Source organism: Sturnus vulgaris, chromosome 8 (assembly GCF_052056855.1).
Source record: "Sturnus vulgaris isolate bStuVul1 chromosome 8, bStuVul1.hap1, whole genome shotgun sequence".
NCBI classification, from domain to species: Eukaryota; Metazoa; Chordata; class Aves; order Passeriformes; family Sturnidae; genus Sturnus; species Sturnus vulgaris.
The window spans coordinates 13,694,342-13,721,806 of record NC_142250.1 but is presented as its reverse complement, the minus strand read 5'-3'; the positions used below and the strand labels follow the sequence as shown (position 1 = coordinate 13,721,806).

At 39.6% G+C, this 27,465-nt stretch overlaps 1 protein-coding gene across 5 annotated transcripts in view; it reads left to right on the top strand.

The window, feature by feature from the left end:
* Positions 1-27,465, top strand: part of RET (ret proto-oncogene) — a 78,668-nt gene that overhangs the window by 35,054 nt on the left and 16,149 nt on the right. For all 5 annotated transcript variants that reach the window (XR_015805121.1, XR_015805120.1, XM_088168889.1 and 2 more), the window contains exons 2-14: positions 5,995-6,243; positions 7,815-8,096; positions 8,573-8,814; positions 9,859-10,060; positions 10,523-10,722; positions 14,852-15,110; positions 16,285-16,410; positions 17,184-17,294; positions 19,841-19,960; positions 20,587-20,843; positions 22,356-22,503; positions 25,621-25,728; positions 27,189-27,403. Coding sequence is in view for 3 of the 5 variants with exons in the window: in XM_088168889.1 (XP_088025015.1) it covers positions 5,995-6,243; positions 7,815-8,096; positions 8,573-8,814; positions 9,859-10,060; positions 10,523-10,722; positions 14,852-15,110; positions 16,285-16,410; positions 17,184-17,294; positions 19,841-19,960; positions 20,587-20,843; positions 22,356-22,503; positions 25,621-25,728; positions 27,189-27,403 (2,519 nt within the window). In the remaining 2 variants the exon portion in view is untranslated. The remainder of the gene's footprint in view (positions 1-5,994; positions 6,244-7,814; positions 8,097-8,572; positions 8,815-9,858; positions 10,061-10,522; positions 10,723-14,851; positions 15,111-16,284; positions 16,411-17,183; positions 17,295-19,840; positions 19,961-20,586; positions 20,844-22,355; positions 22,504-25,620; positions 25,729-27,188; positions 27,404-27,465) is intronic.

Here is a 27,465-nt window from a genome sequence, read left to right as displayed (position 1 = left end):
TAGGCACAGGTTTGACCTCGATCTGAACTCACAGGTGAAGCTTCAGCAGAGGTGTTGTCGTGTTCTCTGGTAGATCCTGAGCTGCACAGATTTTCTAGTTTGGAATTGAGACAAAAATGATTCTCACAAATCAAAATTCGTTTATTTTTGATAAATTTAGGGTCTGTCTTTGACCTGGGCATTTTTATATTTATGTTCAATATGCCTGATACAGGAAACAAACTTCCTTTTTGTCAGATCCATCCTTATGCTTTACCATGTCTGTCTTAGTTTCCTGTACCAGAAAATCTTTCTCATTTTGTTGAGTAATGGAATATTTACTACTATATCTAGTTCTATATATGTATATTTTATAATTACATGTTATGTAATATTATATTTAATATAATATATAATATTTCTTTCTACCTAGTTTCTCTATTTTTAGTCTAAAATTCAGGGTTATTTTCAATATGAGCGTGGGAATCTGGTGAGGAAAATCGCAGGAGAGGCAATTAAGTTAAAGCAGAGCAGTTTAACAGGTCTGGAGTATATTCCAGTTAAGGACTGTTTCTGCTTAGCATCACTTCATAAGGACCTGTTCTCCCTGGAGGTATCATGTTCTGTAAAGCACATGTATTTCACTGAGGCTGCTGGTACTGAAATTTATTCTGTTGTTCTGCAACAATTGTGCTACATGTCAATATACACAACAGGTAATTTTGCAATTATCCAGCTCCATAAGTTTGACTACAGCCACTGTTAGAAAATCCTGGTATGAATCCCTACAGTGATCTTGCCCTGATCCACTCTAACCTAGGCTCCAGAGTGAAAAAATGGAAAATACTGTTTGTGAAAAAATGGAAAAACATTAATTTTCACTTTAGTACGGTTTCTTGCATTATTGGGTTCATACCATATCTGTTACCATTTCTGTAGTGATCAGCTTAAAAATGACACATGAAAAAGTCAATAGCATCATGCTGCTGAGCTGTGTTAGTGGCTGCCTTGTGCCTGACCACCTGCTCTGCTGATAGCTGAATCCAAAGTGCTGGTTCCAGCTCTGCTGCTCCATACTCCTTTTCTGTCAAGAAACAGTGTTTTTCCCAAATTACAGACTTTTTGGTTTATGAGGGCAAGTTTATTTCCTAATTGTGTAGAGACTAGAAGGGAATTAAGTGGGCAAGTCCTTTAATTTAAAATATAAAAGTGTATTACTGGCCTTGTTCTCTGATGAATGGAACATTAGGTGTATTAATACTAGTAATGGAACATAATGGCTACTTGTCAGAAGTAAAGATAATTATTTCAGGAACACAAAACTAACCTTGACAGATAATTGCCTGTTGAAATCTGATGCTATGCAACAAATGGAGGATTATTAACAACAGACTCCCATGTTCATCTGTTATATCATTAAATCCTGTATGTTACATTGACAGGGCCATCACTGCATTAAAAGCATCTCCCTTTTCTTGGAGATGCATGTCATTTCTGAATTAAAGATTTTGATTGTGTGGGGCTGTTCTGTTCTAAATAAATTGTTTTGTTGTCCTCCGAAATGCTGAGAAGCTCTAAGTAAATTTTGTCAGATGTGGGTTATATAGGTTTATACTACCTGGTGAATGAAAACCAACCATAATTTCCATTTTGCTGATTTTTTTTCCCCTTTTATCTTTTTTTTTTAAAAAGAAACTGATCCTAGTGTTTTTAAATGCATGTTCATCCAGTAGGCATCTTGAGATCTGTGAAGATTTTCATTTACTGGACAAAAGGGTACCAACATGAACTAGTGAGAAGTTTGAAGGTAACAGACACTCAGGCTCGAGAGACACTTTTCAATTACATGAATAATGAAACCCAAAATAACTTTAGCAAGTAACGTTGTGTTTCAGCCATTTGGATGTTCTAAATCAAGATTGAACCTTTTGTTCAAATGTGTAGTGTAACTTAAACCAAGTAGTGGTCATTCAGACTTTGAATTTTGACTGTGAACTCCATAAGACATTTCCTACTTCAGAACTGTTTGAAGTCTGTAGTTGTACCTTGAAGGATGATTACAGGCATTGTTTGGGAGAATGCCTTACAGTCAAGTCTTCCTCTGTATCTGAAAAAAAATTTCCTATTCCTTTATTTTGTGACTAAAAAGTTAAACTGTATTTTCTGTCATCGAGGTTGATAATAAGAATATAATGTTGCTGTAGTCACTTGGACAGTTTTCATCAAGAGCCATCCCCAAGTGCTACTAAAGACGATAGTGGCACGCATAAAAAGCACTGAAAACATCTGAAATTTTGTACAGCATATTGTGTACAGAAAAAATCAATTTGTATCAGAAAAAGGCATTATTTACCTAATCATTCATGACTGAAAAAAGCCACATGAAAAATTGTCTCATTTCAAAAGGCAATCATGAAGGCTTCAAAGTACACATAATCTCATTTCTGTACTCTCATTTTACCTGCTTTCTCTCCCTGAACTGGAAAACTGCTGTCATAACTGTATCTATTTCCTGTAGGAGCTATTAGTTAGTAGCATTACATCCGTTTAAACGTGATCACTTTTCTCTTCTGTGTGTTACTGATATGCTATTATCCCATAATATTGCTCATCCATCAGAGGTTGCCATGTTTCCTGTGCTCACTGTAGTACAGAGAGCTGAAGCTTCCTCTAAAAAATGTTCAGAGATGCCTGAATATTTTTGTGATTCTGTCATGTTACAGAGCACAACCTTCTTGTGGTGCATTTCAAGCTTGTAATGCAAAATTTTTCTCTGTTTTTAATTCCTAAGCATAAGCACTTTAACAATCAATTTTGAATGTAGCCATCTCAATTCCTCTTTATATAAATGGCAGATTCATTAAAAACTCCATCTGGCTTCCATAGGAAGCTTGCACAAGTCCTTGGAAATGGATTTTTTTTAAATTTTTTCTGGGGACACAAGGAACTGTGGCCAGGATCAGAACCTCTTCCTCCTGCAGCATACTTGCCAGATGGCAAGTTTGTTGAATCTGGTTTAAACTCACTAAGACTTGAAGGAATGAACACAGCTCTGAGAAGTGGGTGCTACATTTCTGCTTCAAAGGTGTCCTTTAAAATTAGCCCTCAAAGATTTATATGCAGTGTGGTTGTGACCTGGGCAGTCTGTTGCATATCTCTCATCTCTTTCAGTGCTTGAGTCAGAGCGACACAAACCACTTTAAAAATCCCAGTCAATTTGCAACATTGGCTAAATCTTGCTACTTGGCTAAATCAAATTTTAATATGTATTTTTTAATTTATTGTTAAAGTCTCTTAACTTCCAATATTTGTTTTCTAAGTAAACTATGAAAATTTGACATATTCACTGGTGTCACTTAAAACTATCCTTGGGTATTGTCCTCAATACAGAAGTCTGCACTGTACTAAAAACTAACACTTTTGATGGACAGAATTTAGTTTAATAAGTTTTAGATTTGAATTGAGTAGAAAAATGCCATGTGTCTACTTAAATCTCTTACAGCAACTCTTTCTGATTTCTTGAAGTGACTTTGAAACTTGTGAAATACATTTCCAGCTAATTGGTGTATAAATGCTAAGTTATTTTATTAAGGAGTCCTCCTCTCTTCAAAATACAAAGCGTTGCTTTGCATTTCTGTTACTTACAGAGAAATCAGATTTTTTATATTACAGGATTTTTTTCCCTTTATTTCTGACAATGGAGAAGACTCCTCCTGTGAGCTGATGCCAAAGAACTTCAGAGAGTCTGCAGCATCAATATTAACCTTTTCTTTCAAATGCAGAGAGGTTGGGATGCTGACTCTGCTGAGATGCAGTTCCATGCCAGGTTTCAGGCATTCACGTGGCCATGTCTGTCATCATTTTTTGTGTGCTTGGTCTGTGCAGTGTCAGCCCTCATTTGTAGAGCAAAGCACAAAAACATTAGGACACTTGTTTAAGATAAGGAAGCAAATAATTGCAACTCAAAATATTCCATTTTTCTCCCTTTCCAACTTCCCGTGTTACACACTGATGTTGTTTATGTATACTCTATGTATGCTCCTTCTTCTGGAGCACCAGTGGTGCTGGTTCTTGTACTGCATGATGTGAGCACACAGGACTGTTCACCCCAGTCTTGGAAATAAGGAAATAACAGCTACTGTTGTGTAAGCCTCATTTGTATGCATTTGTGAGTAATTTTTTAGTCTTGAGTAGTGAATTTTCAGTATGGAATTTTTCACGAAGAAATTTTCATTGTTTTAAAATCAGGTTTTTACACAAAACACCAAAAAGGAGCCTGTTTACTTGCACTGGAACTGGGCTTTGTATTTGGATATCACCTTATTCCTCTTGTTACTGAGCCCATTTATTAGGAGTTCTAGCAGCACATTCCTGCACTTCAAAAAAGATGGAGGGACTGAAAAAAAATTTGAAATTTAATAGCACTTACAAAGAAGAGAGGGTGATAGCACCAGAATCAAAAGTAATAATGTTTTTCTGGGCAGAGAATGTCAAGAGTTAGTGCTTTTCTAGAAATCTCAAAAAGACTCTGGTTGGCTTCTCTTTGGATTAATTCCTTTGGAACGAATTCACCTACCATGTTACTTTGCCACTTTATTCATATATTGCAAGGTCTATGTAGAAAAAAATAATGGGTCTCTGAAAAGCTGATGGATGTAATTGCATCCAGGGATACAGATGATGTCATGAATCATTGCAAGGTACAATGGTTTCTGTGGTATTTCCAAATGAAATTAGAGGTCTCTTGTTTACAGTTTGTTTGTGATGCACTCCATTCAGTAGAACAGTGTATGGATCCCATACTAATGCATAAATATGTGCTATAGCCTGATGCTATTTTGAAGGTGTTTTGGCATTGTATCCCTAATTTTACTGCTGCATTACCATCATTTCCAGTTGTATCTGGCGTGATTTAAGCTGAGAGAGCTTTGTATTAGTGACATATGGAAGCTGTTATTGTTTGCATTTGTTCAGCAGATGTGTGAGCTCTTTATATGCCTGACTCCTTATCTGTTGGATTAAATGATGCATAATTCTGCAGTATTCAAGTATTCTCTTGGATGAGAACAAGTACTGACTGTCAGTGCACATAAAGTGCAGGAGTGACAGTTCCAGTATTTCAGTCTGTGTGAGCACAGTGAGCATCACTTTGTCCCCTCCTTGCAAATCAATCCTTCCACTGTGATCACATTTGCAAGAAGTGAAATTGGAAGTGAAGCCCTGCAATCAGGTGGAGAGGCCATTGCACAGTGACCTGGTGAGGTGAGATCAGCTGAAGAAACAGGCACCAAGGGGCAGTGGAGCCCTGCTAAATGTAAATGCCTTCAGTCCCAGGGTGGGAAATGATCAGGTCAGTCACAGCCATTGTGCTAAAAAAGAAATGTTTGTTTCCCTTCTCACTCACTTCCCAACTTCCCCATCTGTCATATTTAAAATACTTAAAACACTTCCATTATTTTTTTAAACAACTCCTATTTTCTGTACCAAAAGTATCATGCTGGCCTGTTTAGAAAGGGGGGAGCCAAAGCGACTCTATAAGAGGGGTTTTATGTACCTGAGGAAAAGTGTGCCAGCCATTGCTAAATGTTTGTGTTTTCTCTCAACAGAGAGCATGTTTAAAGGCTTTGAAAGTGTGTGATATTCTTTGAAATTCATCTGTGAGGTGATGGAATTACAACTGAGAGTGCCAGATAGGAACTTAAGTAAAATTTGGCAAGCAGAGCTTCCTTAAGTGTTCATCTTAAACTGGACCTTGGCTACAGCAAAGCAGTTTAGCTTTCAGAAAGCAGATAATTTTGTAATTGAACATGAACAATGGGTCATATTTTTGGTGGCTGTGTCCTTGGCTTCAGTGAAGTAAAACTGTATTTATTTACACCAGATGAGGATGCTTTTAATGCTTCTTTACTACTTAGAGAATGCATTGTCTCTTTGGAAACGCATCTATTAGGGAAACACCAGTGCAGAAATCATTTGACTGGGCTTACCTTTTCTGTTGTGTGCCTTTCTTTGCAGTGGCCTCGGGTCTGTACTTCCCCAGGAAGGAGTACCTGGAGAATGTCTACATCGATGAGCCAGCGGGAATGCCTCTCCTGCGCATCCATGCTCTGAGGGATTCACGTGAGGAAGTGGCCCACTTCCATCTGTGCCAGAATCTCATCATTTCTCGAGGAAGACATGAAAATAATTGGTTCCAAATCGAAGAAAAAACAGGACTCCTCTACCTCAGCAAAAGCCTGGATAGAGAGGACTTTAACATGCTGTGTAAGTACGAGGAGACCAGATTTTCTTCTTGTTACCTGTTCTTAATACAAAATATGTTCAGACAATGAGATTTCTCCATTGGAAGATGAGCAAAAACACATCTGGCCTTTTAAAATGAGGAACTAGATCCAATGAAACCCACAGCAGTATGCCAAAACAAATGCTGACCTGGGACAGATCTTGTTGGTCACGCTGGGAACTCCAGTAGGGTTGGACAGTTGCATTACTGGAAATATTTTTTCTGCATTTCACAGCTGTATAGGTCACAGCTTTACACTGAGATTTGCAGTTTGTTTTATCTACTGATGCAAGCGAGACCAGGTCCATTGTGTTAGGGGTTCCCAGACAGATGCTTTGAGAGTGGTTCAAATTCTTATGCAAATGGTCCTTGAATTCTGGTGATGTGGATTCACTAATTACATTTGCATGTAACACCAAAGAGCTCTTAGAAGAAATGGTTAATTGTACTTCTCTCCTTCTCTCGAGATTTGGCTTTAGTTAAAGAAGCTTACCACTGAACTACAAAAATTCATTATCTCAGGTTTTTTTCTCCTCTTTTATGCTCTTGCAGTAAATTGGTTTTGGTGATTTTGATCTATGAGGAAATTAGGTATCATTAGATGGTGGAGGAGGAAATGGATGAGGAGTTAATGGCATACCACTGTGATCAGTTGCAGAAATTTTACTGTTAAAGAGAGTCTGTAGTAACTGTCTTCAGTTTGTAAGATCCATCTATCAACACTACCTTCGGACTTAGGTGCCTTGATGTTGAAATTTTCAACTTCAGACATTTAATGCTTTATTTTTGAAGTGCTGAGTGTTTGATAGTTCATCCATTTTTGATACTTGGCATTCATGTATATCAAATACTTGTGCTGAACAGAGGAGGAATAGATACTTAACACTCGAGAGCCTTGTTTTGTTCATACAGATCAAAGTGACCTAGAACTTCTTTTCAAGTGAGTTAGATCTATTACAGAGGTATTACTGTGCTATCTGTAGTCAAGCCAAGGGAATCAAAACAAGGCTTGAGGATGTATTAGTAGATGCCACAGGTTGATTTTAACTTCTGTTTTATCTTTTGTCCACCTCTTTATATTTCAAAATGATGAAGCAATCTCTTCTCTGAACCTAGACAATTTGATCTGTACTGTTGGAATACTGTGACTGAAATATTACTCCTGTTACGGGTTTGTTCTGAGAATCTGTTGCCGTTTTCTCATGCATTATTTTTCTTGTTTCCACCCCTCTCTGCTAAAAGCAGTCCTCTCAAAGAGCTGATTACTGCCACTTGACGTGTTTTTATGTCAGTGTCTTGCAGACACTGATACTGGTTTTGAGATTCTATAATGAAAAGTTGGTGCCGAGCTCTATAGTTTTAGGCTTATTTGGATTATTAAGGTTTAAGGTCTTCCCATCAGCATCTGGCATATTGAAGAGTTGCTTTGCCACATAATAGGATTAAATGAGCATTTCTGGAATAATGGACTAGATATGGTAGAAGATAAGGAAAAGAAATGTTGGCTTGTCTTCTGTAAAATATTTCATATGGTGATTTCTTCCTCCTGAAGCTGTTGGAAACTGGAAGCCATTACCCAAGGTGATGCTGTATGTCCACCCTTTCCAAGAGAAGGAATGTGACTCCACTATACGCACCACGATTTTCCTCTCTTTGATCAATGCTTCTGCACCAGCTTGCAGTTCCCTGACAGCAAGGCAGCTTTGCTTCACAGAAATGGATCTCTCCTTTCACATCAAGGAGAATAAACCACCTGGTACTTTTCATCAGCTCCGGTTACCCTCAGTTCATCATCTGTGTCAGAATCTCAGCATTTCCTACAAATTGCTTGCAGGTAAAACTGAATCTGAGCAACTCATGTATTAGCAATAGATTGAAACAGCTGCACTGTTAACAGATCGCTTTTGTAGAAGATCCTCTAGATTTGATTCTATAAAGGAAATTCCTTTGCACACCTAAGCTGAGTCTGAAGATTTTGTCTTTGAGATATACAGGAGAAATGGGAAGGAGGACTATCCCCTTCCCTACAGAATAGATCAGTTTTAGAATTTTATATCTCCTAAAAGTAGACTCAGAATATCCTGAGCTTTAAATTGTGCTGCTTCTGAACTCTAGAATGTTCCCATATATTCATGCTTTCTCCCTACCCTAGTATAACCACACAAATTCCTTCTGTTTCACTTCTAAGTCTGTATTCTGTTGTGCAGTCATGATGTCCAAATGGATTTACTGAGCTGCAGACGAGTGTTACAGCCATCAGAGCCCTGTAGTGGGAAGTGATTGTGCCTGTGTGTTGTGGCTGTTTTGCAGCTGAAGGTGTTCCCTTTCGGTACAACGAGAACTCCACGGCCGTGCGGGTGACACAGCGCCTGGATCGGGAGGAGAGGGAGAGATACGAGCTCATTGCCAAGTGCACGGTCAGGGAGGGATTCCGGGAAATGCAGGTGGAGGTGCCTTTCCTGGTGAACGTGTTAGATGAAGATGACTCTCCTCCCTTCCTTCCCAATGGCACTGATACTGCAGATGCTGTCGTGGAGTTCAACAGGAAAGAGGTAATGTTGGTAATGTTCTCCTTTACCTAGTCCCTCAAGTATGAGCTCAGCAGTGGGAGGCAGGACTCCTGGGAAGCACCATGTTCTGCCTGGGTAATGGATCTTGGCAGCAAGCCCATCACCACACCACACTCTGCAGATCTGTGATTATAAAATGCTGTTTGTCAGATTCCTCTGCCCCAAGTTATGTCTTACTTAGATCCCAAAGAAAGAGGAGTTCGAGTTGGTGATTAAAGACTGTGAAAAAATTTGAGCAGTTCCCAAGGTTGGGATGGACAGTTGATGAGTCCGTGGTCAGGATTGCTCTGAATCTCTCCATACTGAGTTTGCTCTGTTTGTTACAGGGTTACTTCATCCAGAGTATTAAAATTGTGTTGTTAGAGCAAGTGTGTGTGTATCTGTCCCATACATGCAAATCTGTGTAATGTATGAGGACTATGTTCAGAACATTTACTAGGAAGCTGTAGAAGTAGTGGTTGACTTCTACAGACAAACCCTGCACCTGTGAAGTTTCCAGGCTGTTAATGGCAAGCTCCAGGACCTTGTTTCAATGGTGTCCTCCCATTTTTCCCTTACCGTGTTAAGCTGATCTTTGTAGAGGTCTGAATCCCTGAGTGTCTTTGGTGCCCCCCTGCACACACCCCCCTTGCTTCAGTAGAGCAGTATACATGTGGGCTCTTCTATGGGAGCAATGACCCATAATAAGTCAATAGTATAGAGAAGACGTTTTTTGGGGGGGGCATAAATGATGTGTGTTTCACGAGAGAGCTTCTGTTTCATCAAACCAAGATTTTTTGGTGGTCAGTTTTTCCTTCAAAGTACATTTTGATCATATTTTTGTCTGGAAGGGAAAAGACTGATTTTAGGAGTTTGCTGCCATCTCTTGACTGGAACAAGTCTTGACAAGACACCTGTGAATATATTTGCCTGGGTTTCAGTGAAAGCTGTGAGGTCTTGTTTGATCTGTATTTCAATTTCCAAAGCAGTTATCAGAAGAAGAAAGCTTCAGGTCCTTCAGCAGTGCCATTTGTTGTTTCCTACCAGGGCACTGTTCTTTCCACGCTGACTGTGTACGATGCAGACACCACACCTATTTATCCCCTTGAAAGCAGCAGAAAGAAATACACAGGAACCATCATCACTGACGATCCCTGGATAAGTGAAACATTTCGTGTAGAGCACATCTTTGATGAAATCCACTTCAGCCCAAATGGCAGCCAAGTGAGGGGAACTCGGCACGAGTACAGTAAGGACTCTTTCTTCAAATAAAGGACAAGTTGCTTGTTAGTAGTTGACCAATAAGCTCTAGAATTTTTCTGAGCATTTTCTAACTATTGAACCAAGGAAAGCTGAGAAATTTCAAATAAAGAAAACTCTGAATTTTAAATATGTACTGAAAGTATCTGCGACATATCTGAGATAGGGGGTGTATGGGATGATGATGTATAAACTGATAGGCAAGAGGTTTTGGTTGTAGGATTCTCAGCTTGGTAGGTAGAAGGGAAGAAGGCCTCCCAAACATCTTGAATGCCAGAGAGCATAACTCCATAAGAAAATACTTCATATTTAACTTGCTTTCTATTTCCTGTTAGGAAACTTGGATGTGTATAATTAAATTTGGTACATCTGTTTTTGTTGGGCTTGCAGTATTAAAAGATACATTTGCAGATAATATGGATTGCTAATAGACTAATCTTTTCCTTCACAGAACTGGTACTGAATAAAAGCATTTCAGTCACAGAGCATCGTTCCTTCCAGCTGGATGTTTTGGTGAATGACACAGAATTTCATGGCCCAGAAAGATCGGTGATGCTTCATTTCAATGTCTCCATCCTCCCTGTCAGCATTCAGTTTTCAAACATAACTTACCAGTTCACAGTGAACAGAAATGCTGAACGCTTTGCACAAGTAAGAACATTGTTCATTATACATCCCCTGTCTGGTGGAGCTTAAGAGCTGGGTCACTGGGCCAGATGTGTTACAGTCCTCACTGGTTTTAATTGCTTTAAGCAGAATCACTGAAAAAAGTGTGGTTGTTGCTGGATGTAGGAGGTAGCAGCTAGGCTGGGCACTACCTCTCCCACCACGTAATAACAGAGGAGGGGCCACACATGGCAGTACTAATGGAGAGAAAAAATGTGTTCTGGATAGGAGGACTTGCAGTCATGAGTGGCTTAGGTATGAATAACTGCAACAATGTCAAGGGCAAAAAAAAGGAATTTGTCCAGCTATTGCAGTCTCGGTATATTAATGGTTTTTCTGTAGGTAATGGCTAGTTAGTAATTAATGTGTTTCCTAATTTAACCCTTGTTTTAGCTTAATCACCACCATTGCCATTAATAATGCTTCCAGAGACACTTTCTAACAGGTTGACATTAATCAGGTGAAAATTAAAATATAATTCCAATGGAACATGTACAGTAATAAGGAACTAGTTCAATATAATTAATATTACGAAAGTGAATATTAAAAACATTGGTGATGAACCCTTTTGGGAGAGCTGCTGGAAAGCATGCCTTGTAACTATTGTATCAGAGAGGAGGACTGAGATTAAAATATGTACATCCCAATTGCAGAGAAAATCAATTCATTAGAAGAATTTTAAGGAAGAATTAAGTTCTATTAATCTTTAAGCCTCTGGCTGATTTTAAAAAGAAAGAAAAAGAGAAGTTAGATATAATGAATGTTCTTACATCTAATCTGATGAAATGCATTGCAGCTTTATAGCTCTTCAGGGTACAGAACAGGCTGTAAGTGAACAATAAAAATTCTGCTGCTCTGACAAGGGACATTTTGTCCATAGTCTGCACTGAATATCCTAAATAAGAAAAAGGTACCAAATGCGTTGCAGCCTCAGCCACAAAAGCTGCTCCTTTATGACATTTAATGATGCCTTGTAGCTACAGTTTTTCAGTTTGTAGAAACTGTTAGAAACTTCAGAGGATAATCTTTTCTTTTTGTGCAGATCAAATTATTTTTGATGTTAGGTTTGAGGCTTTGTAGCACCAGACTGTGCAAACTTTACCCTCACCTGTTGCCTGGGGATAGGGTAAAACCTGGGTTTCCCCCTAAAAAGGAATAATAGCACAGGTATGTAAGATACTCGTAGTCTAACCTTTGCATCTAGAACTCGTGTATCTGTGTCACGACGTGACTGTAATTGAAACAAATGTTTGATAATTGAAACAAATGTATACAATATTAGTATGAATGAATGAGTTCCAGATTAAATTTGGATGACCATGGTTATCTCTGCATACCCTAGATTGCTTGAACGCTTTAGTTTTAAAATCTGGGAATTTTTTTAGTTTCAGGGTGCAAAACCAAAAAGGCCAGTTGACTTTTAAAGCTGCTGGTGTTGAATATTGTCATGAGAGTCAAACATCTGAAAAGGAGTTTTAGGATCTTTGAAAACAGTTGCATTTCCCACTAATTGTGCAGTTTCACTGGGTGGCAGTAGCAGCAGGGAAAACTGTTCCTGGCAAGAGCTCCAAGTCTCTGGGAACAGATCTTTTTCTTTGTGCTGCCTAAACACAAATTCACAAAGAGATTTTGTTCTGATTCTTGAGCAGTGAAGTGCAAAACTCATCCTGGCTCTGGAGATGGTGTTCTCAGTTAGTTAAAGTGTCATCCACTTACTTCTGTAACTGGGTTTGAATTTACAGTGTGCTCAGCTTGGAGCACAAGTCAGTGTAAGCAGCTTAGTCCTCAGCACTTCACATTATTAAAGTTGGCTGCATAATTAGCCTTGATGTGCCAGAGTAGTCAGGGAAAGTACTGGGCCAAATCAATATGAAGGCTGAACTGTCTCTTGCCCTAAGGAAAACACAGGAGCGTGAAGAAATTATTAACTGCTGGGCTGATGCCATTTGTCTGTTTGAGCAGCTAAATGAATTGAATAACAGGAGCACGGCCTGACGGTGCAGGCTTGCCCAGTGGCATTTAACTTATCAAAGGACTTAAAGCTCTATTGACATTTACTGAGACAAATGATGAATAATATTGGCTGAGATTTTTAGAGAGGTTATATGTCCAAATGTTCCTGGAATTCAGTGAAGAGGAACAGTATCATTATCCAGGCGTTATTAAACACTGGAACTTGAAAGATGGATTTTTCTGTTCTTATTTCTAATGATGGTATTTCTGTGTTAACTGTTGAGAGTCTTGCAAATTTGTAGGTTCCTTCCCTGTAAGCTGATGTTAAACCTGACTCCCCTTTACCCTGATCACTTGATTTTTCACCTTCACAAGAAGAGGGGGGTAGCTGCCTTTACCTTTTTCCCCTGGAGTTGTGCTCTGCTGCACCTGAGAGCTGAGCTGGCTCCAGAACTTGTGGAGCAGAGCACAGTTTCAAGGTTGGGCTTTCCTTAGTGGAATCAGGCAGAAAGAGAAAGTCTTGTCTTTCCCATAGAAATTTCTTGAGGGAGGCCTTTATATCTTCTCAAATTAGAGAGAAAGCAAAACTGGCCAATGTGCCGGGACAATCTAAGGATACCCTGCCCTTCAGGCACCCTGAATTTATGGAGTCTTCTCCAACCCCATGGAAGGAAATTGCTGAGATCAAAAAGGTGCCTGGAAAGAGCAGTTATGACAGAGCAGGCAGAAGGGGCAGTTTGATGTAGTTAGAGGTTAATGCCGTGGATCTTCACTGTGCTCTCCCCTGCCTGGAAGCAGCACCATCCCAGCAGTTGCAGAGCACTGCCGCTTGTGCTGCAGCACCAAAGCTGTGGTGATGTGCTTCTGGAAGGGACATGTCTAGACCTTGTGTCTAGACAGAGTTTATGAACACTGGAAATCTTCTCTTCTTCTGCTTCCTGCCAGTCCCAGCATGTTGTGGAGAGGAGACAGCCAGAAAGAAATGCCCTTGCTTCTGATGACTTTAGTAGTCTTTCTATGCTATTCTGCCACCTAAAATCCCAACAGGAATGGTGCCAAATGAGCCATCAGTGATGTGAATGAGAATAAGTTAGATGAAGTGGGATTATCCTATAACAAAACATGCTTCTAGAACTGCAAAGATTTCCTCACTGACTTAAAATAGTCCAGGTTCATGGGAAGAGGTCTTAGTACACAAAAACTTCTTTGTTTTATAACATTCTTTAGTGAAAATGCTGAAACCAAGATGTACAGATATGCTTTTACCAGCAGTGGTGGTTCTTGAAAACATTTCTTAACTGCAGCATTTGAAAATAATCCATCACCAAGTTCCTTTCAATAACACCCCACCCTTCACATTGTGGTTTTCCCTGCAAAGAAAGCCAATGCCTCTGGGCCTGATGGAAATCCCACTCTTGTAAATGGAAAAAGCAAAGTGAGCTTTGGATCAGTTCCTATAAGAGCTGGACAGGAGATGGGGCTTTACATTCCTGTGCTTCTTAGATGATGTGTTTTAGACTGAGGAGTGTTCTAGCCTAGATACTCTGGCACACAGAAGTTCAAATATGGCAAACCAACATATTTTCATTTTTAGATTAAAATGTTTTAAAATTGCCGATGGGAAACAATGAGGTTCTTATTCCTTTTAAGGCTTTCAGAGAGCTCTTCTGGCCAGCAACTTTTTGACTGTAATATTATAAAAATTATGTAATAGCAATTTCTGTGTTGTTTGGAGAGCGTCTCAGCTTTGTTCATGCTGAGCTCTTTGATTTCTAAAAGACAACAAAAGTTTTTTTCAATGGTCAGCCTGGGACAGAGCAGAGATTGAACTCAGAATTTCCCAAATCACGAAGTCTTGTTCTCACTGCACACTGTTGACCACCAGCAATAGGCACCAAATACCACTGAGTCTGTGTCAAGGCTTTTTTTGCATTTCCACTGCTAGACAGTAATGTTTTATGTCTCATTTTTACTGAGAATAAATTGCATTTAAAACGTTTGCATACGGCATTTGTAGGAAAATAACAAACCTATAAACACTGAATTTGGCAAGGTATAGTATGCTCCATTTTATTTCAGATATTTTTTAGAAGCATTAAATATTTTTTTTGTGTAGAGTTTTGTTCCTCTCTGTGATTTGTTTGTTGGTGTTTGAGCCTAGATAGGAAAGATCTGCATTGAAAACTGCATGAAATTCCGTGGTGTGAACATCACCTACAAGCTGCTGTCCCCCAATGCGAGCTGCTATCCCGTCAGCATCCTGCAGGGCCGAGAAGACAAATACGGGAGCCTGTATGTGAACGATTCCTCTGCTCTGCACAGACCTGAATGCAAGGAAATACAGTACACTGTTCAAGCTACAGACAGGCAGAGCAGGAAACACACCAAAACCCTCCTCACTGTAGTCCTGGAAGGGACTCGTAAGTAACCCAGTCAGAACTATTTATTTGTTTATTTCTTTAGTAACAAGCGTTACCACTATGAGGTGATGCATTAGCAGGGTGATCTCTAAATTGATGGCATTAACAATGAAAGTGAGTCTCAGCTACAAGATATGGATCACAGAGTTTGGATTTTGAGTTTTGATTTGTGCCTTCTTGTAGTAGCTATTTGTTTGAAGAACTAATGCACAGAAAGGTGGGATATTATATGCAATTCATAATGTTCATGATGACCTTTGTTTTAGAAGAATCTTTTGTGTGTGTGTGTATGTGTGTGACCTTTATTTTTTATTTCACATATTCCTTTGGAAGAAGAAAAGGTGTCTATACGTATGTGTGTGTGTATATCTGTCTATTTGAAGAAAGAACTATATGGTCTGTTCGTTCACTGATTTTTCTCTTCCCTTCTATCTACAAATTTTTAAATAGTTTTCTTAGTATTCATGTAGCAATCACACTGAATTCAAGTTCATAAGGGCAGTGTGATGACCCACCCTTATGGGGAAGGAAGTTAGAAATATCCTGTGACACTAACAGAGGAGGATTTCACTGGAAACATACTCATTTCTCTACAAACTATATTGCATTTTAGGCAAAACCGTACAATGGTACCTGATAAACACCTCTGTTACATTTTATCAGATCAGAACTCCTATGCTGAGAGCAAATGGTTGAACAAAAAGAAACAAAAGCATGCAGTGGACTTTTCTTTTTGTATAAGCCTCATATTATCTGAAAACATACATTTCTAGCTGGTGCTCCTTGGGTTACTACTGTGTTAGCCCAAGAACTAAGTATTTTTCCCCTAATTAGACATTCTGTATGAAGCTATAAGTATTTATGCTCTCCATTCTTCTGTTATCAGTATGTTTGCACATATCTATAGTTCTAGGCAATGACAGTTGTGCTGTCAAGCAGACATAACCATGCCTTCATGATCTTGCTGTTTATCTTTTATTTCACAGAAAAGGACCACCTGGGCTTTTCTTTAATTATTCTCGAAGTTTACTGATAATTAGGCCAATCAGTTTTCAGTCTTTCACTGCTTTCTTTATCTTTCTTTCCTTCCTATCTATCCCTAAAAACGAATTTTTCCTGTTTTGAACTGACCTGCTTGTGTGTTCATTTCCTTGTCCTGAATTTTTTCCAACAGTTTTAAAAAAAGAAGAGGACTGCCCTGACTCTTGTGCTATAAGTAAGCACCGTGCTGAATGTGAAGAGTGTGGTGGCCTGGGAGTGCTGACAGGAAGATGCCAGTGGAGACAGGGGAGTGGGAAAGGTATGTTTATGTTGTGTGAAGTCAAACTTCTGTTTGTTGTAATTGTGCATTTGACTTCCAAACTGATTTATTCTGGCTGGAATCATGGTATGGTAAACTACAGAGAAGCTGGGGCTAAAAAAAAAAAAAAATCCTAATACCCATATGAAGTATGCACTTAAAAGGAAAATGAGGTGAAGTTGGAAGGGCTGTTCTTCATCTTGTCCCTGGTGATGCTGAACATGATACATACAGCAGCAGGTAGTGAAGTGAGCTTGCAGCATGTGACTGGAGCAGGTGCACCCAGCAGACAGTGAGCACAAAGCAGAGTCTCTTTCTGTGGTCTGTAGCACAGATTTGACAGCACTCAGCTCTTCCAGAACAATGATTCTGTGTCGGTGCTTGATCCCTTCAAACTGCATAAGTGTCATACATTCTCTACCACCACTTGTAACCCTTGGATTCAAGTGGGTGAAATTGTGTAGAGAAGTCCTCAGTTGTGAAAGTTGCTCTTCAGTCTCAAGAGTGGTCAGCCAGCTCTTTTTCAAGCAGTGTTCACAGTAACTGCAGGTGACATGACCAGTGGGCTGTCAAAAGCAGAAAAGATAGCAAAGAATTGCTTCTTCCAGTTGCCTCTATCTGTTGTCTTGCCTGTTACTTTAGCAGGTGTTTGTAGTCATAGATGTTCATTTTAAAAGGCACCATAACCTGTGCTTTGGAGTGTTAGTGTGCCCTGAGAAGATGCAAGGAACTTTCCTTCCTCGTGGTATTAGTGCAGCTGTTTCTGTTTACAGGGATCACCACAAACTATTCCACGTGCACCCCGAGCATCAAGACCTGTCCAGATGGCATCTGTGATGTGGTGGAGGGCAGAGACCCGGCTGTGTGCCCCCAAGACTGCACAAGTAGGGAATATTTTAGGATGGGCTTTTCTGTTTCACCTCTGATCACTTCTCAAATGTCCCTTTCCCAAGTGCAAATACCTTTACAGGCTCAACATATCTGCATTGTCTCACCTGCATTTGAATCATAAGGTTATGGGGATTAATCTTGACATTTTTTGGGCCAGGCAGGTGACACCCATTGGCTGACTGATGGAGGGATGTTTTCTCAGTAATTCCCATTCTGCTCCCTGTTAATTCCCAGGTGGTGTGTTTCAGTGGAGGTACTTGCTGAAGAGGTACAGGTTCTAGGCATGTTAATGCCCCACTTCCTGACCCAAGTACTGTATGATAGGAACTCTGCCTGTTTGAACTCCTGGGTAAAAAAGTAGAGAAGAAAAAAAATTCCATTTAAAATAAATGTGTTTACAAAAGATCATCTGGGGAAATGTACCTGCCCTTTTTTGACAAGTGGCCATCAGGATGATCCAATGCCTTACCTATATGAAGATCCAGGCAGAGACTCATATGAGCAGAATTTATGAAGGAAGAATTAAAAATGCATTTGTGTTGGTCCTTTTTACTAGAACATGTATTTCTACACTCCACTCATATACCTGTGAATACCTGCAAGTTTACAACTCACCCTGAAGATATACAGGGTAGAAAAAACAATGTAATTCCCTTGAGCAATTTCCATCTTCTCTGAGATGGTAGTTTTTAGGTGGATCTTTTTATCTGACAGTCAGGAATAAAGACATACATGTTTCTTCAGTACTTCTTCTGACTCTGACATCATGAACTCCAAGTTTAGATATTAAAATGGCGTCTTAGAGAAACTAGCATTTTCTTACGGGTTGGGACTTATTGTTCTTCTTTAAAATTAATTACTAAAGAGGCTTCTTAGTATTTCTTATATGCAAGAATGCATTGTGTATTGTAAATTGGTGTTATCAGATAATTATTTCATCAGAGTGCATAAAAACAATCCCTTAAGTGGCAGAAATGCTTGAAGGAAATGCAAGTAACTTCTCTAATCATCTGAAAAGAATTCTTTATTGACAATAATTGCATAATTTGTCATTTTGAAAGTGGAAATGTTTGTGCCAGGGGCTCCATTGCTAAAATATGTACTACATATGCAGCATCAAACGTTTTGCTCAACAGAAGCCTGAAAGAAATGTTGTCTTACTGGATAATAAGCAGGCAAGTAAGACAAGTTTTCAGGATGTTATGCATGCCCTTTTAACACCTGAGTTGAATAATTGTGTACATGACTTGACAAAATTGAGAACCTGGGCTGGTGCCCAAAAGCAGTATACTTGCAGACAAAAAAATGAGTGTGTTCTGGGAGCTCAGAGCTGCAGGAGTGCCATTTTATCAGCTTTTACTGGCAGGGGGCATTTCTTTGGGAATGGCAAACAGTAAATAGGCCAAGATACTAGGATCAAGGACATTCTTTTAAGTACAGACAGTTGTGAAAATACTTATTTTTGTAATTCATTTGTCATTATGATGGCTATGTCCTTGAGTCCCAAAATTGCTTTCTCACAGCAGCACTATGAATATTCCATTCAAGGGCACTCAGCTGAAGCAGCTCCTGCTATGGCTGTGCCTATCAAATAGAGGCAACCTAATTGCATTCTGAGCAAGAGATTCTCATGTGGTAAGCAACTGCTCAAGAAGAGGTTAGGTAGGACTGCCTCATTCCCTGCTTCCCTCTTCTCCCAGGTCTTCAAACATAGGCAGATACAGATAAATACAGAGGATTTTCTGTGGCAAATGGAAACTTTATTTCATCACTTCTTCATGATGGAGGAAATTGTCTGGGGGGAGACAGGGAAGATAATGAGGTGTTTTTGGGAACACCTATACTTTTAAGTGTCAGCTCAGAGGGCAGTGACTCGGCACTCTCTTCCCAAATTAACCACCTGAGCTGTCTGTAAAATGCTGTTTGTGATTAAGGCAGTTGAGAGATAAAAATGTCACTATTGGTCATTTTTATAAAATATACAGAAAAAAATACTTACTTGGAAATGCAGTTGCTGTTACTCTGCATGAAGAACTACTTGAAATCAAGAGTATGAGTTTCTGCTCTTCTTTTTCTTATATTAAATAATGCATTTTTAGATGCATTTAGATAGTGAGATTCATTTTTTTATCACTTGCACTTGACACTTTACTCTTAGTGTTTTGACTAGACTGTCACGTGGCATTTTATAGAGGTGGTTAAGTGTTGTAATCTCCATTTGACAGTGGAACAAATGATACCAGAACAGTAGGCTGACTTTTCCAAGGTAAGGGGAAATTGGCATCAGAAGCAGGAACAGAACTCAATAACTGCTAATGAGGACTAATGTCTAAACAGTGCAAGGTCCCCTCATTTCAAGGCCTCAGAAATTTCTGAATTTAGTCTTCCATCTCCCTCAGGAGTCCCTGTAATTGTGCCTGCAGTGTGCTCTACGGTCATATTTCAGATTCATACTGGGGTAAACCCATGGAAAACTGAGCCTTTTTTTTTTCCTTTATCTACATGTAAGAATCTTAAGCTGTTGTCTGTATTTGATTAGGTGGAAACATTATTGGTGGCCATGGGAAGGGCATTGGAAATCTTGGAATTAAGTCAGGACATGGGATTTGTTACTGCTTCCCAAGACAGAACTGTTACTGTGAGAAAGATGATATCAAAGGTAAGTCTATCTGCTGTTCTCATGGTAATATTTTTCTCTGTACATGTTATGGATACATACAGAACAGTCTACACTTGTGGCCATGTTAATAAGCCATAGCTTTGGTCAGAGACTGCTAATACAAAACTAGTGAGGAACTGGCACCTTGACATCCACTATGGAGCCTGAACATTTCCAGAGTGGGTTATTTATAGCCTTGGCTAAGGATTCTTTTTTATTCATTACTACTTGAGAAACAACTCGGTTTGATTTCCAGCAGCATTTGCATTTCAGTGAGACTTACCTGATATTTGCAGAGGCAGCTTGGAGTATTAGAATAATGATTTTTATTACTTTCAAGTAATTCCAGCTTCCTGATAATTTCTGGAAAATCTCAACTTCAAAATGTCAGAGATAACCATCACCCGTGGTGTTAGCAGGAGGAGTGCATTACTTTTTTCCTTGACCTTTGTTTAAACAGAAAAGCTTCGTGCAGTTGTTTGAAACAGATAATGGTTATTTTAAATTGTTTTTATTTCGGCTAATAATAAACAGAGCATGAAATAGTTTTCATCTTTAGAACTGAATTATTATGCAGAAGTAAGAGACCACAAGGAAAGTTCTAAGACGCTCTTGTTGGTCCACAGAGCAACTGTGCGATGACTTGTGCAAGACAGTGATCACGGGGGCCGTGGTGCTGTGCTTTGTCATCTCCGTGCTGGTTTCTTACTACTGCATCCACCGGTACCACAAGAGCTCCCCGAAGGCGCCCATCGCCTCTGCCGAGATGACGTTCCGGCGCCCGGCGCAGCCCTACCCCATCAGCTACTCCTCCAGCAACGTCCGCCGGCCTTCCCTGGACTCCATGGAGAACCAGGTGTCCGTGGACACCTTCAAAATACCGGTAAGCCTGGTGCCGGTTTGCATGCTCTGTTTCGATGTCAGCCTTGGTTATGCGTGCAGACGATGTTACAGGAATGGAAACAGCCAAACCTTCAAATGACAGCATTGGGAGTCAGCTGCACTGAAGATACTTCTTGAGTAGTTGGATAAACATTTTAATTTGCTCTATAAGGCCGGTATGTTCTTCCTCTTTTGTTGTGCTGTGATGCACTGTAACACTTTAGGTCTAATTTAAGCCGATGATTTTTGTTACTGTAACTGCTTGTGACAGTGCTGTGGTTTTGCTTTTAACATTGTCCAGTTAAGTACTAATGATCAGCAGGTTTGTACTCTCTGTGATGTGCCAAAGTACTAGAATGTGGTTACTGCACTGCAAAGAGAGAGAAAGGACAGCAGCACGCCCAGACTTCTTTTGGGGAAAAAAGGCCAACTTTATTGTATGGACAACCTGTATTTAAAGTGTGTTACGTGTAGTTAGGACAGGACAGTAGTTAATTGGACAATTGGGAAAAACATCCTTGGGACAGTACCTCAGGATGTATCCCACATGAAAGACACGAGGTGTTAATCTTTATTATGAATTCCACTCTGTTTTTCACCATGTTATCACCCTGGGAGACTGCCTCCCTAACTGGAGCTGTAGTCAGCTTGTCAGCCTGGGAATGGACCTGAGAGTCAGGAGAAATCCAGGCCTGAAAAGAATTTCTAAGCTGTAATTTCCTCGCTCTCTGAATGTGTGTGTCCACACTTAGAACAAGGCTAAGCTTGAAACATTACAAAAAAATCTCTCCTGAGATCTCTTCCTGATTTCTGATACACAGATGGTAGGTCTCAGCTGGTGGGAGAGTTTTACCCACATTTAAGGACTTTTGCCCAGTCATGCTGTCATACCTTTAATCTTTTTTCCTGCTTTGAATGACACACTGCCCAGGATTCCTGTCAGATGGGGCATTTAATGAACCAACGGTGTAAAGAAACACTGCCACTTTATATGGCAACATCAAATCCATTTCAGTGTTAGGTAGTGAGGTCTTCATAGACCTTGTGCTCCGTTTGAGTTAGTTTCGTAACTGGTTTGTACATATGTCATCATTTTGCAACCTTGAGGCTTATTAGCAGTAATTTTCTAAGAGGATCAATTCTCCCTCTGATCAGTCCTTAAGAGAAAGCCTTGTTCTGCAAGTAGAACTGTTGTGCTTTCCCGTGAAAGTCACATATTCGTAGTTATTCTGAAAGCAAGCATTTATGATGTTTTACTTCATTTTTCATTTGTACCCAGTTTCCCAAACCTGTAAATATAATCCATTATCCATAGACCACATGTACAGCCTGTTTTGAAGGAGTTGTTTTCAGGTAAGGGAAAATACATTTTCAAAATTCCTCCATCTCCAGAAGCTTTTTTAAGAATGCACTGATACTGATAAAAAGAGCAACCAAACACTGTATACTGAATAGGAGGAATAGTCACTCCTTTCCTTACTTGATCTTACAGGGTTTCTTTTCTCTCCTGCAGGAAGATCCAAAGTGGGAATTCCCTCGGAAGAACCTAGTTCTGGGCAAGACTCTCGGAGAAGGAGAATTCGGAAAGGTTGTCAAGGCGACAGCGTTCCGACTCAAGGGGAGGGCTGGCTATACCACTGTGGCAGTGAAAATGTTAAAAGGTACCTTCCCATCAGGCCTTGAAATGATCTACAAACTATCTGTGGTAACCTCTGAATGGATTTTTAGAGGGGCTAGTTTGAAAGCAGGTCAGCTAAAAACCCAGCAGTGTCACAGCCTCTCTTCCTTCCAGCATTCTGATATATTCTGACAGTCACAATCTGCAGATTTGTGAATTTAGCAGTTAGCATCACATTGATCCAAGTAAGTAATTCTAAATCATGATGTGCAAGGAGCCTCTGTCTCAACATAGCAAATGTATTCAATTTTGTTTGGCATTGATGGAAATGTTGCAAGGGTTTGTTAAAGGTTTCTGATTCTTTTCATCTCTCCAGTTTTCTTGGACAAAGCTTTTTAAATAAATCATGTTATAATCATGTGAAGAGACGGAACAGACCTGTGAACTTACTCTCCTGATTGAGAATTCTGTCTAGTTTTATACTTTCTGATTTGCTTTCCAATCACTAGGAGCTCTGTCAAAATGGCTTGAATAACCCAGTGCTGTCTCCTGCTGTCTTCAGTTTTCCCTAAGACTTTAAACCTGTATGCCTGGATAATGTTAAGATGACAGTATGAGACCTTGCACTGAACCATTCATTGCTGCTTATAAGTAAAAGCATGTCGTTACAGGAAAATGTTATACTCTTATTACCATTTCTGTTACATTCAAAGCACATTTGCTGCTCCTGGAGAGGAAAGATGCTGTATATCCCACCACTTGACCTAAGAAGTAAATGCATTATGCAGTGCTTGCCTTCATTGCAGGAGGAAGTCTAAGAACTAAGATTTTTCAGAAGCAGAGATTAATTAACTATTACTTGTAATACTCAAGTAATGGCCTGTATTGTATTACATTGTCAATACAGTAGTCACTATTTCATCTCATGTTTATTTGTACACTTAGTGACACTGCTTTTTCTAGCACATTTTCATCAATGTGTGACTGAATTCAGATTTCAAGACATAATGGTAAAAATGTTGCTTTTACTTGCAGATGGTTTGACATTCAGTCTTCCCTCTCAAGGAAAAAATTGACAGAATTAACAATGCGAAGGAGTAAACTTTTATTTTAAGCACCTTACTGAAATAAATTGATCTGACATTTACAGTAATTCTTCAGGCTCTAATGAATCCCTCTGTAATGTAAATTAAATTGCAGATAGTCACCTGAAATTCCATTTTCCGTCTTGATTGTGGAGAGCATTTGTCATTCTGCAAATATTTATGTGCTTTTATTGGCTTAACTTTGCTGTTCACACATGGCAGTTGAAGCATAAGGATTGGTGCATTAGCTTCAGTGGCCTTTGCAGTGCTGCCAGGAGGACAAAGAACAGTTATTTTGGATCAGGCCAACACCACCCATGCTTTCCCTGTACCAGATGCAGAGCAGATGATTTGTCCAAGTGTTTGGGACTGTTACACAGTGGCTGATCTTTAAAAGGCACACGGTGTGGCATTGCCTCTTACTGCATGAAAGAGATCTCCTGCTGCCCGAGCTGGGTAGATGGGCACAATCTGCTTAGGAGCAGATCAGGGCAGGGCTCTCCCTACTGTGACAACTTGCCATTAAGTACTGTGGAGGGAACAGGGAGCAATTAGCTGAGCCAAAATAGTCTTGGAGCTATGGATGAAAGTTTAAAGGAACAGGTGGATAACTTTTTTTCAGCCCTTTATTGCCAATTTTCTCATACAAATGAAATTTGACCTCCTGCCTGATACGAATGCCCTCATTACAGTAAAATCAAAGGGAGAAACACCAACCAGTACATAAATACCAAGTATTCATAGTTTATTAAAACAAATGACTTATAGCTTTAGAGCTAAATGTCTCCATTTGTAGTTAGTTTTTTTGGCAGAAGAACAGGCATGGTACATGGGGAACTTTGCTTTATTCTGTTTGTTCACATCACACAGCTCCAGAGCTAAAAAATAGAACTTTTCTTACAGGCATTAAGTTGACATCTTAATTTTTGCTTTACATAATTTTTTGTAGTCTTTATCAGTAGTGAGAGGCCAACTGATATTATGCTTCCTGCAGTAGAAGATTCTCTACTCTGAGTGCAGATTCAGACTTCAAGATAACATAAGGCAGATACAAAGAGAGTTCTGATACAAACGTAGCAGTAGAACACAATAACTGTTTTTATAAGAAGGGCAAACTGGTCGCATGTGAATTGGCAAATAAATCCTTTGGTGCTCACAGCCTTTATGAAAAAAACACGGGGTACAGTACCAAAGAGCAGAAGCCAAACTTGTTTTTTTTACTACCCTTAAATCAGGATGAACACATCCTTGTCAATGCCCTGTAATGACACTGGAGGAACTATCCAGGCTGGTTCTGTGTGTCAGAGAGATTAAGATGAGGAAGATGAAGGGTTATCTCTGACCTTTGGTGTCTTTATGACTAGGGATCTCCTTCAAGCCCCGGTGCACTCAAAGAGGAAGCTTGTCAGTCTGAAGAATTCTGCAAAAAGGGAAAACACTTGAAAGGCTAAGAAAGCCTGTGGGGGCCACGTGATTCTCTCTGGCACCAGTGGTCTGCATACATGTCCCCTGGTAAAATCAGTCTGAACTGTACATTTGGCTTCTGAGCTCTAAATCTGGATGTGGGCTACAAGAGTAAGCCAGTAGATTAGTGGATTTTTACTGTGTTGGAAAATGTATTTTGGAGAAGGAGTGAGTGAGATTTTTTGTTGGATCAACATGAGATCATGGCTTTCATGTGCTTCTGAAGCTTTTATTGCACTGATTCACCCTAAGAAGTTGCTTTAGAAAACTAGAAAAGGTTTGTAATAATTTCATGGCATCTCTAAGACATCACAGTCTCTGCTTCTGATTCTTGCCTGACCTCCTTGTTCTGCAGTCATTTGTATCAGGGCAGAGCAATGCTTAGGGAGGGCTGGTACCAAGCCAGAGCAGCAGCAGTCACATTCACTTGGTTCTGATGTGAATAACTGCAGGACACTGGAGATGGGAAAATTTCTCTCCTATGGGGAAGCATGGAGTTTTCCACCCTCTTGCTAACTCCAGGAGAGATGGTAGATCTCACATTTCAGAGTGTAGAGCACTCTTGAGTGATGCTTTCCTAACCAACACTGTGTATTTGGTCATTTCTGCAGAAAATGCTTCCCAGAGTGAGCTGCGAGATCTCCTGTCAGAGTTCAACCTTCTGAAACAAGTCAACCATCCTCATGTCATCAAACTTTATGGAGCCTGCAGTCAAGATGGTAAATACTAAAAGCTTGTTACTAAGATGAAACCATCCAGAAAGAAAATAAAATACAGTTCATTGATGGATTTCAACAACTGCTTAATAATTGCTGAGCATCTTTTAAATTTGCTGTTGGCTGAAAGAAGAGGGCTAAACTAAAAAAAAAAGTATCTGAAAGGAAAGGGAAATACTAATTTGGTGTAACTAACTTCCTGGAGTTTTCCTCAATGCACATTTTGATTCTGAAGCTATTTTAAATTAACAAGTCTCCTACAAATTCTCTTTCAATCAATATGTATTTTTATATTAGGTTAATAACCAGTGTTTTCAAATATGAGTTATATTTCAAGTTTGAGTTTTCATTATGATTGTTATTATTTATACTAAGACAATGTAAATGGACAACTACAGCCATATATAGGCAAATAAAACTGGATAGTTAGGTTGATACTCAGTGTTTTCCTCCACTGTCATAAAACTATTGTCTCCTTGTGGTTATGAAATGGTTTCTAAAAGCCACAATCATCAACAAGTATATTTCAAGGGGAAAAATCTGCAGACACATGTATTATAAATTGCCAATGAAGCAAATTTTGTTGTGCATAGGAATTGCTCATTTTAAGTGGGGTAGTATTCATCATCGTTTTGCATCTGAAGTTGTGCACCCTCAAATCGCAGCATGGATTCTGCAACCTCTTTGCTCACCTTGTTCTGCCTTCTTTGCCCACCCAGTTCTGTTGCAGTTGTCACTTTTAGTTGTAGACAGAGAATGTAATTCAGGAGTGAGTCATCTCTGAGTCTTAGTAAGGTAATGAACCAGTGGGGCGGGTTAGTTTTTTTTCCTCTTCAGTACAATGTGTTTTTCATCCCAAAGGAAGTGAAATGTTTCTGAGTCACAGGCTTTTAATAAATAACAAGTTAATTCATTAGGGTATGAGGTAGGAGGGCTTTGATACAGCAGACAAATGTATTTAGCATTACAACACTAAGAGTAGGTATTATTCATGGAGGTAATGGGGAGGAGAAATTAATGGATTGTAATGCCAGAATGTTTCTAAGTGCTCTCGAAAGGCACCTTAAACACAGTGCTGGAATTAGCAGATGATTTGAGCTCAGTGTCACAAGAAGATTATTTTTATTTTAAAGTTTCTCTAAGTTAGGCTGTTTCACAGATCAAATTTGTATGAAGATTGTCTGTTTTTTTTGATCTCAGATTATCTAGATAAGGGATTATAGGCAAGAGCCAGCATTCTGCTTTGATTTAGCCTGAAACTCATTCTCTTTGCATAGAGGATCTAAAAGCTAAAAATAGTCTTATTTCATGGCTGACTCAGTGCTTTTTACATAAAGGGCAGAGGTGTCTGGAGCCTCTGACTGTTCAAAACAATGTGCTGGTAAGAAGAGACTTGTTTGAAGAAAGCCCCTGCAATGGTTATGTATGAATTGTTCACTGAGCTGTGTGTTTGTTTATTCCAGGCCCACTGTATTTAATTGTGGAATACGCCAAGTACGGCTCCTTGCGCAGTTTCCTCAGGGAAAGCCGGAAGGTGGGCCCGAGCTACATGGGCAGTGATGGCAACAGGAACTCCAGTTACCTGGATAACCCTGATGAGAGAGCCTTAACCATGGGAGACCTGATCTCGTTTGCATGGCAGATCTCCCGGGGGATGCAGTACCTCGCAGAGATGAAGGTAGGGAGGGCAGCAGTGGTCCCAGGGTGTGATACATGTGGAGCAGCTGGTTCCTCCAAAAA